This window comes from Corvus brachyrhynchos, unplaced genomic scaffold (genome assembly GCF_000691975.1).
Source record: "Corvus brachyrhynchos isolate BGI_N302 unplaced genomic scaffold, ASM69197v1 scaffold245, whole genome shotgun sequence".
Lineage (NCBI taxonomy): Eukaryota > Metazoa > Chordata > Aves > Passeriformes > Corvidae > Corvus > Corvus brachyrhynchos.
Window position 1 is genome coordinate 4,465,170 of NW_008238988.1, and position 11,087 is coordinate 4,476,256.

An 11,087-nucleotide genomic window follows, 5' to 3' on the forward strand; every position below is an offset into this window, starting at 1 on the left:
GCAGGTCTTGGCACAGTCCACGAGCAGGGCGCTCGCCCGCTGCTCCAGGAACGCCACCATCTCGATGACCGACAGCGAGCGGCCCGGGAACGCGCCCTCCGCGCTGTCACTGCCGAAGTGCACCGAGCAGTGCTCGATGCCGCAGGCGAAAGGCTCCGGCTGGGAGCACCTGGCGTTTGCCTCCCTCATTCTTTCCAGCTGAATTTTGGCTTTTTTAAGATCCACCGATTTTTTCCTGCGTTTGGCCGTTCTCCCGTCGATGTCCCACGTGCTCTTGATTTTCATGGAGCCCGTGCGGGCGTTGCTGCTGCACTGCTGGGCTGCGAAGAAGGCGATTTTCTCCTTGGTGTTGCCAGGTTTCACCACAGCCCAGACATCCAGCGGCCCTTCCCCTTCTTCTCCCTGGTGGATTGTCGCAGACAGGGCGTTCTTCTTCTCCCTGGCACTTGGACCATCCGCTGGGCCTTTCCCGTTCATATTGCACATAGTATTTGGATAAATAATCCCCAGAAGCTTTTGAGATGGAGTCACGAGGGAGGGTTTTGGGAAAACGCTCAGTTTGGTGCAGTTGGCGTATTTTTCTCCTTGTGCTGGTCCCTGGTGGCCTCGCAGGGAATCCTGGCTTATTTCTGGGGATCGCTCTTTCTTCTGTAACTTGAGATATGGCTTTAAGTGCATACCAGAAACCCTGGAAAAACAGAGAGGGAAGAAGTTATAGTTGCAAAATATGCCTGTGTGGAATCAGAGAAGGTGGCCCAGAGCAGGCACCAGCCCACACCTCGAGAGGAACCACATGAGAAAGGAAAAGAGCCACCAAGGTTGCAAAATCCACCCTTGGAGAACTTCCTGCAGTAGGAGAGAACTTCCCATTAGAGAAATCTGTTTCCAGGCAGTTGCAAGGAGAAATTCTAAAGTTTAAGTTGTATCAGTTGTGAAAACATAGCTAGTGGTTCATTCTTGAGCGAGAGCCATCCTTCTGCCTGCTCCTTCCTCAATCCAGTTGCAAGGCACACATAGGTCACAGGGTTTATCTGGACATCAGCTACCACACACACTCCTTTCAGCAGATAAAGCGAGGTTAAAGATCAAAAGGGAAATAAGCAAGAGTAATTCTAATAATCAGAGATCCCAGGGGATATCTAATCTCCTAGCATCACCCGAAATCACAGAGTGGTTTGGGCTGGAAGGGACCTTAAAGCTCATTTTGTTCCACTTCCTTCCACGGGCAGGGACACCTTCCACTACCCCAGGTTGCTCCAAGTCCCATCCTTGGACACTTCCAGAGATGGAGCAGCCACAGCTTCTCCGGGCAATGAAACCTTTCCTTTAGTATATTGATAATGGCAAGTTTGGTGACTTTCCCATAAGGATCCTTATGTTATACATCAGATATGCCCCCAAAAGTGACAGCAGCATAGCATGCAGCTGAGGACACCCACTCTCAAGGATGGGATTTTACAGTCAAGAATTCCAGAGCTGAGAAGGACCCCTTGGATGCTGCTGACACTGCAGCAGCAGCCCTCCTGCAGCAGCCCCAGACTCCTCTGTCCTGTCACACCTCCACAGCCATCTTCTATTCAAAGCTCGGGAACGCTGGAGCCCAGGGCACTGCCACACAGGATGCAACCACCAGGAGACTCCAGGCTCTCCTCCCAAGAGTATCGCATAAGCACATTACAGAACTAACTATAGATTACGTTTCCATGGTAATCTTTGAGTTGTTGCACTCAAAGGCCTCCTCTTTGGGGATGATCCGTGCTCGAGAGTTGAAGAGCAGCAGGTTCAATGCCACGTTCATTATGAGCTGACACAGGCACACTCAGGCACTGAACACGCTTCCCTTGAGAGCCAACACCAAGAGAGTTGCTTAAGTATGGCAACTTTGTACGTTTCTAGCCTAAAACCAGCTTTTAACTAAAAACCTCAATTTGTTGGTCTATAAAGTCCAACAAATTTATAAGTGATGCTGCCCAAGCAGAGGAAGCCTCCAGGACTCGGAGCAGCCATGCTGCTTAACCACTGCTTTCCCTGGAGATTTGGTCCCTCCTTCTGGCCCTAATGACAAGAAGGGAGGGCAAGCACAGAGATTTTGGGGAGGTGCAGCAAGAGGAAGGGCTTAGTTCACCTTTCTACACTCCTCTGGTCCAAGCAGTGCTTTGAAGGCCAGGAAGCAGCCACTGGAAAGGCAGATTCCTTCCCTCTGGATTTTTAAGGGAGACCATCACCTGGCTCTTGCAACCAGACAGTGCCAAAACCACCTGCATCTCACCTAAAGACTGTGGGGGTAAGAGATGTCAGTGCTGCAGACACACCTACCCAGTCCCTGGGTTAATTCTCTCCCCCTGCCAATTCCAGCTCGTTGGAATTGGGTCACCTCCCAATTTAGTCTCCTCTGCAAAACGCAACTGAGCTACTTGTTTGCCTCCTCAGTTGGATGCTAAAAACTAAAATAATCTCATAAAAATAGAACTTTGGGGCGTTGAAATGGATGCACGAAGAGAAAAATGGGAAATCAGGACTGCTGGAGTTTGCTTTGGCCTCATTTTTCAAAGGATCTGCCGCATTGTGGTTGTACTTCACAGCAAAGCAGGGTCAGGCCACTGATGTGCCCTGGCCAAAGCCCAGCCCAGAAGAGCAGCAGGTGAAGCACTGCAGCAAACTGCTGCAGAGAACAGTGCCTGCAGCCTTCCCTTCCAGAAGGACATTTCCCAGACTAGAGAGAAAAGCTCCAGTGGCTGCTCGCCACCGTACCCTGGGGAGAAGAGGTGAATGCAATTAAAAACACGACTTTGCATGCTGCAATCTCCTGAGCCAGGAGCAGAAGATCAAATTTCATTCATGAGTTCTCATGCCAAGGTGTTTGAAAGATGAGCTGAGCTTGTTTTTAGAAGGCTTTCGTCAAGCAGTTTTCAGGAATCCAGCAGGACAATCAGCTCGACACCCTTCATTAAGAGAAGCTGCAAATGAAGGTGAGACCAGGTATTGTATGAATAAAAACAGAACCAAACTGGTTACCCCAACAGGCTCAGGGGACATGTTCAGCCAGCAGAGTTGGTTCAGCTGCTCCCAGCTATTCCTGCTCTATGGAGAAAGACAAAGGGTAAAGTTCTGCCTTACCTATTACAGATTTCTTGTTTAAGGTTATATTTCCTCCTGTGTTTCAGCTAGTCCCTGGCTCAGCCAACAATACCATTTCAGGTTGAAAAGTTATAATTTACATAACAAAATTATGCCTTAGTCAGAAGTTTTACTGCCAGAATAATTGCCTCATTTGAATTCAGCATTCAGTTCATTGCACATGTTTTAATGGATCCGGATTTAAAGAAAACCTTCATCTAATAACTTCAGACAGCTGTAAAGAGCACTGCAAACTCCACGAGACCAGCTGCCACCTGCCTCAGAGTTTTCCAGCAGCAGGGAAGAGAACTTTCATTTTAAAAGTCATCTTAGCAGTGGGCCTTACCTGAAAGCGTCACTTGAAAAAAACGAGCCCCCACCTCACACACCCTTTGCTGTGGACATTGAGAATGAACTTTTAGGCAATCACAGCTTCTTCCCTGCACGTCAGCAGCACATTTCATCTCTAGCTCCTAGAATTAGAACAAGGCTTCCCAGCAGAAATTGCTTTGAAGATGAACCAGAGCCCAGTCCCCACCCACAGACTCCCCTGTTTCTCAGTGCTGGCAAGCAGAGAGCTGTGGCAGCTGCAGGTAAGCTTTTAAATATTAAAAGCCACCAAAAATAGTTGTTAAAAGGTGAAGTCACATATTCCCTATGAAACTTCATTCCAGAATAATTCTGTTTGCTTTCCTCCACCCTTTAAGTTATCAAGCTCTCTAATTTTATCTTTAGAGACAACGACTCTTCAGAAGTCCACGGGAGCAAACATAAAAGGTTTTCAATCCCAAATGTGCGGTTTTAAATTGCTGATAGGAGAGAATTCTGCCAGGAATGATCAGCACTGAAACAACGAGCAGTGCTGCCTTTATACTGTTATTCCATCCTTAAGCTGATGAAATAAAGGGGCCAGTTTTTCTATTTCTAATCAGCCGTGTCTGAAAAACAGGATACTTGCACTGCTGGAATGACACTGCTGTTTTCACAAGTCGTAACTACAGCTTGTTTCCACTGTAGTTTTATCAAGTTGGTTACTACACATTGTTGATACAGAAATATATTCCTTTATATGAGCTCAGACACTCACACCCCCCCCTCCTCTCCCCACCCAAGGGAAGACCCATAACCCACTGGTGGACTCCCCATCCCTGAAAGTGTCCAAAACCAGGCTGGATGGGGCTTGGAAGAACCTGGTCTAGTGGGAGGTGTCCCTGCCCATGGCAATGGGTTGGAATGAGATGGGCTCTGAAGTCTTTTCCAACCCAAATCATTCCATGTTTTGGAACGGTGCTGGAAGATTCTGGCCAGCTTGGTTGGCCAAGCTGGCCAGAATCTTCCAGCATCCTTTTGTATCTATGCATGTTCTAAATCACAGCAGCCTTAAACAAGAATATATTTGCTTTAGTGGAAACTCCAAAGTTGGAGGAAAAACTGTTAGAAAAGACTCCATTTTCACAATTCCTTTGTAAGGTCCACAGAGAGCCCTTAATTCCCCTTGTAGCTCCCAGGTCAGGGACTCTGCTGATGCCCTGTGCAGCCAAAAGATTTCATCTGGCCAGCAAGAACAACAACAACAAAAAAGCATAATCTTCACAAGCAGCATATTCACACTGCAAGTTTTCTGGGCAAAGCATCGGAAGGTTTTATTAGGGTGAAAATTTCCATCAAAACCCCCAAGTTTCCTATGGATTTCTCCTTGTAAACACCAACTCCAGTCGACAAAAGCTCCTCGTGTTGCTGACTGCACACCCAGTGCCAACTACAGCTCTGAAAAACCCCTCAGGACATTCTAACACAAGGCAGGGGCCAAAAAAAAAAAAAAAAGGGAAAAAAGAAATCAACAACAATAAAAACCCCACACCTCTGGCAAAGCATTTCTCCTCCCTGGCATCCCAGTTCTCCGTCCACAGAGCTTTCCTCCGCCATAAAGGCCACTGACAATTAGCAAGGACTGAGCACTGAGTGGGAGTGAACCACGGTCAACCACTTGTTATTTCTGGAAGGGCTTGGTGGGTCCTCTGGGCTCGATCTCCAGTACCATTTCCATCCCCTTTGCACTGCCAGGGCAAGGCAAAGCAGACAGAGAGCTGCTTCAAAGGCATTCCACGGATTCTGCCGGGGCGGGAAAGTCCCGGGATGGAAGGCACTCTGCTACTCATGGAGTTTGTTCTGGAGCATGGCAAGGGTCCAAGCTCGGAGAAAGGAGGGCTGGGAAGCACCATGCTCCAGAGCAGGGGTGGGTTTGACTCTGGCAGCCGTGGAAGCATCTGATTTCCTGAAAACCCACTCCCCTTGGAGCAGCAATTACTCCTGACCCACCTCCCAACATCTCCAAAATGCCTCTTGCAGAAAAGGGAGAGCCAGCGAGGATTAGAGTGGGATTTGAAGGCAAACAGAAGGCATGTGGCTGCTGAAGGAGAGCTCTCTGCTCCAGTGGCCAGCCTGGGGGAAATGGAAGAATGCCAAAAACGTGGGGCAGAGCTGGCCCAGAAGAGCAGAGGAGCTAAATGCAACGTAAGAACCAAACTCCCAGCTCTGGATCCCTCCCCAGCTTGTTCGCCTGTGTCAGGTGCTCAGATAACCTGACTCTGGGGGAGACAACACCCAAATACAGCTGCACACAGCACAGCCAGGAAAGCCACCCCACAAAGCCCATCACCTCCAGCACACAGAGGTTTCGGGTGACAGAGTGCACCCCCAAGCCCAACACAGACCACTCCGCTTTGAGGCTCCCACCCATTAATGTTTTGAACACATTTTACACTAAACACACACACCCCCTTCAGCAAAGCACAGTTGCCTTGGCTACTTTCTAAATTTTGTACAGGAAGAAGTGCCACTGCTTCGCCAGGCTTTTGTACAGAAGCACTTACCATGAAGGGAGTGATGCAGCAGCAATTCTTCGCTGAGCCTCAGGAAGCTCAAAGCCCTGCTTCCCAGCCATGCCAGACATGACAGAGAGATGACAAAGCAGAAGGGAACAAAATAAACTGAAAGATTTGGAATTCAAGGTTATCAGCTGCTCCAGAAACGTGTACCTCGGAGATGATGGGATGGCACACGCGCCTGTCATGGGACAGGATGAGAGGAAATCACAGCAGAACAGCAAGATGAAAACTGGTGGTTTTATAGGGCTTCTGCTGAAAGCTGCCCAGAGCAGCCCAGGTAACTGACACATATCCTTCTGGAAATGTTTTACCTTTATTAATTTGTTTTCTGATTTATGAAGTGCAAGAGGAGCGAGACCTCTCGCCATATCACAGCACAACAAATTTCTTTTGTTAATGAACCAACAGAGAGTGATGCTATTTATAGCCTTCATTTTTGTGCATATGTAATGAGAACACATGAAAGGTTGCAGAAATTAACCTTGGACCACACGATCAGTAACAGACTCAGCATTCAAAATAAAAAATAAGCAAAAGTAGAGCTGAAGGCAAGTTATCAGGCTGCTCTTTTGAAACTCAAGACTGAAAGAAACTGGTTCATGAAGTCAGCTGGCGTGTGGAGGACTTCACTGCACACAGCATTCTCCAGGAGTCAAAAGGTGTTTTCATTATTAAGAACACATCCCAAACAAGATCCAAAGAAACTCCAACTGGATGTGATCCTTCTTCGTGAAGGATACCAGAAGCAGACACAAGTTTTGGGTCATATCACTTGGAAACTTCTTTCTTAGAGATCAAAAAGTCTAGGAATAAACATGAGAACTGGTGCAGCATTAAGTCACTGCAGAGATATTTAACAACAAAGGAAAAGTGAAAGGTTTTTTTAGTTTGTGAGAAAAAAGAGAAACAGGGCTGCAAGCAAGGGCAGGGCAGAGATCAAGAGTACAACACAAAATACCAAATTTGACTTTGCACCATTTTTAAAGAGGGGAGGTAAGGGTGATGATGAGGGCAAAAGCCCAGGCGTTAATCTGAACAAGAGCATTGGCAGGGGGAGGATTAGAGAGCTTCATAAAAATTGTGAGGATTGGCTCATCCCAGTTTTAGAATCCAAACCAGATAGGCTCATGCACTGCAGGCCAAGAAACAGGATTTATAAACCTCTTGAAAGGCAACAATAGGAGGTAATAAACATGTGGCACATTGGAGGGGGCACTGCAGGGGAGAAAGAGAAGGAGAATGATTGCAGCCTCTCCAGTGCTCGTATTCTGACTCCAGTATAAAGGTGCTTTGCAAGCAAAGAGGATTAATGTGACACAGAGAAAAAGGGGGAAGAGGGAATAGTTCAATATGCCAGACTAACCTCAAGGTTCTCAAAACAACCCATCTTTTTAAACCAATCTACTATATCTTACTCACATGGACTTCAGAGAGCACAAAGAGATTTACTGGTTAAGACAGATTGGCAGAGAAATGGGAAAACAGACAAAGGAGCTGTCTTAGCAGCAGACAGCCCCAGGTGATGCTGAATAAGAAAATACCAGCCTGGAAACCAAAGACATGCCTCAAGAATCAGCCCTGGGAACATCTGATTTTGTTAGGAATGACCTCAGCACTAATTCTGCACCCACAGAAATAGAGGCAGTTCCAAAACAGCAGAGGCACAAAGCTCCAAGTAAAAGAAACTGAGGAGGGTTTTGAAATGCAGTGATGCACCAGCAAAAGGAACATCTATACATTTTGGAAGTAACTGAGGTGAACTGGCCACCATAGAGACATCCATGAAACAGGAACGTGGAGGTGATGCTGTGACAGCAGTGACAAGCCCTCCAGCCAGACCAGCTCCAGAGCACAGCACACACTTTTAGCCAGGACTGAGAATATTCTGTGAGGGGCATCACCCTGAGAACAACAGCAACTGCTTCTCAAGAAGCTACTGGAGAACACTTGGGTCACTTAGCACAACAAAACCACTGGTGAGGGTTACAACCCCATTTTACAGAATGGGGAAGAAGAGGTAAACCGCTGAAAATAAGCAGCTGTCCTTAGGCAAAAGGAAAATAAAAGGAACAGAAACTTAAATGAGTCTATAAACTGTCATGAATGTTCAGCCTGGGAATTAAAAGGTTCCTAACTGCACAGCAAGATCTGTCATCTTCAGTAATGGCTTAATCCACAGCAGGAGAGAAGAAAAGATGCAAGAAAAGATGTAAATGTTTTTAGGCTGGACTAAGTTCACAAAAGGGATTATGAGATCCTGCTTGAGAAAGCAAGGAGCTGGGTGACCCAGGAAGTCTTTTCCAGCACTAAATTACCATGAGACTAACATAGCAAGTATATGCTGTCTACACAACCACAAAGAACAAAGGTTAAAAGTTTGCTTTAAACCCACACAGCCTTTGGAAACCAAAAAGCTGGCGCTCTTCCTCCAGACTGAGGAAGTTTAAGAGCCTTGGTTTCAGAAAAAGAATTTAAAAAAAAAAAAATGCACATATATTTTGAAGTAGCTTGAACTCAAACAAACTGGCATGTCCTTGCATTTGCATGAGGACAAGTTGTTCTGCACGGTGTTCCTATAAGGAGACACAGTGAGAGGCATTCACTTAATTGTCACATAAGCACAAGTGTTTGAAATCAGTCGTGCATTTCTCCTTAATAAGAGACACAGGAGAGTGAGCAATGCAAAATCTGAGCTTAAACTAATCTAATTACTTAGTCCACAGTAAGACAAACCACAACAATGACTGCCAGCATTTCCACTTGCTTTAAGCTGCCTGCATGTTTTAATGCCTACTCTGACGAGCCTTTCGCCAATTAAGTTTTACTTCAAAGTCATGTTTCCCAAACTAATTTACAGCTGTTGCTAGAAAACCCAAGGATTTCTCCAAGTACACTACCAGCTGTAGTGAATCTGCAGTTGTCATTATCAAATAAAAACGTCAAAGAACATTTCTGCCCTTAAGCCATTATAACGCTTCCCTTGAACACTACCCAAAAGTCAGAATTTAGAGCAAACGTTTGAGCGACAGCACAAGACAATAGGAGAGGACAAGGAGAAGGCTAAAATCGGTGCTGGACACTCAGCTGCAGGCAGAGCAGCCAGTCTGTTCATACCGTTTGACTTGATGGAAGGTGGAGGATGTGGAGTTCAGCGGTTCCCTGTGGAGGCCAGCTCTGCAGGAACTCTTCATGGTAACGACCTCTCCAGCTAAGGCACCTCGTCACAGCCAGTCCATCCTGGGCTACACCCCAGGCTCCCCCATCAGCTCTGCCTGCCCCACACGCAGCTTCACCGTGTCTCTGCCACCTAAAAACTGAACAACAGAGAGCTACGTGAGAAGACCACAGGCACAGATGATCAGGACACGGACTTTCCCATGAGAGAGAATAGATATATATAAAAATATAAATATATACAAACACAAACATGCTATGCATGCATAGATACAAAAGATACGTATTCAGATATAAAAGAACATCATCATGCCAGTATTGCAGCTGGAGTTCCTGAACACCACTAAACACAAATTAACACGCCCCACCACAGCCGGTCTGCACACACAGAGTTTTTTCACCTTATATCCGACTGCAGCACTACCTTGGCACCTCCCACGGAACACGCTGTCTTCCCAGCTCCATGTAAACAGGACGCACAAGATCTCTCTGCTTGTTAGCACCACATCAGGCTTTGGAGGGAAGTAGCTGCTAGCAGTGAGATTTGAGGCTGCCAGGAGTTACGTTAGCGCTCTAATCAAAATAACGTGGTGGATTTCATAAAAGGACAGAAAACATGTCACCACGCAGCCTCCAAGTCTTGTGAAAACTGCCCTGTCTTTGCATCACATGCAGATAAGACAGATTACACCAAAACAAAGCTGTTCTGCAGGATCTCTTTTTCTCCCTGGGTTGCTGCCTTCTACACCTTGTCCTTGGAGCAGACACTCTTACCGGCTCTTTAACGCACTTTGATGGAGAAAGAACAACAACCTTCGAGCTGGAACATTAAAGGGAAGAGTGACACAGCAAAAGAGCCCTGGAAAACCTCAAATACTCCAGCCTGAGCTGCCAGCAGATTGTTTTAGAGACTGTTTGCTTCCTCTCTAGAGGACCATGCACAATGATGCCGTAATAAAGGAATGCCATTTGAGGATGCTAACTATGGAGCTGTGCCCCCAGGGGAGCTGTGATTTAGTGCAGTAGGTTGTTCTCTCCTTTTCAGCAGCTTTGCCTGGTGTTCCTACTGCTGCCTACCCCTGCTTTTGCAGAGATGGAGCCTCTCACATCACCCCCTTCCCGACACCTCCCACACAGAAGAGCCCCCACTATACCCAGCTCAGCACAGCACTGCTTGACCGGTGTGGATCACAATCAATGCTCCCACTAAACACTCCTGGCCTGGAAAACCTGCTCTTGGTAGCCACACTTGCCAGGAAAATGATGAAGGATGAACCTTCCAGGCAGGAAAAACAGAAGCTGGTTTAGATGCACCTGACTTGATGTCTGCTACAGCAATTTCATGGTTCGTCTAATGGTGGTGAATAAGAGGTTAAGCGTTTGCCTACACTTGAGTAGCAGGAGCCTAAAATAATATATAAAGTATTATATAAACACATTCCAGTCTTCATGAAGAAATCTCTGCTGAGCTCTACACAAGGCTAAGAAACGTGTGGGGTGGAGGAGACACAGGCATGGCAGAGGCAGAGCAGGAGGAGGAGAGCACGTCCCCTGCTCCAGGGATCCAGGAAGACCAGGAGTTAGGCTGCTGTGATCAGCAACAGCAGAAATCAAAGCTTTGTAGTTAAACACCGTTTTCATCAGACTACCCAGAGTCTGTAACAAGGACCTACCTCTACAAGTGAAACCTAGGCACAAAAACCAGCTGTTTCTGATGTTCTGATGCTGTAAAGATATATATATTCACAAACAGTAATTCACAGAGAAGAAAAAGCATATGCCCAGTGCTTTAGGAAAATCAAACACAAAACCGTTACTTTCCCATGAACCATCAGTAAGAGGCACTGAAATTCTGACTTTTCTCCAAGCTTTTGTCTGGCTCTCCTTCTGGCTTTACTGACACTAGCA

General features: G+C 46.6%; 1 protein-coding gene across 1 annotated transcript in view; it reads right to left on the bottom strand.

Annotated features, from left to right (window-relative positions):
* FBXO34 (F-box protein 34) overlaps positions 1-11,087 on the bottom strand; it is a 27,248-nt gene that overhangs the window by 2,028 nt on the left and 14,133 nt on the right. The window contains exons 4-5 of the mRNA XM_017738800.1: positions 9,120-10,904; positions 3-688 (exon numbers count right to left, since the gene is read on the bottom strand). Of these exons, the coding sequence (XP_017594289.1) occupies positions 3-688; positions 9,120-9,196 (763 nt within the window). The 5' untranslated portion in view covers positions 9,197-10,904. The remainder of the gene's footprint in view (positions 1-2; positions 689-9,119; positions 10,905-11,087) is intronic.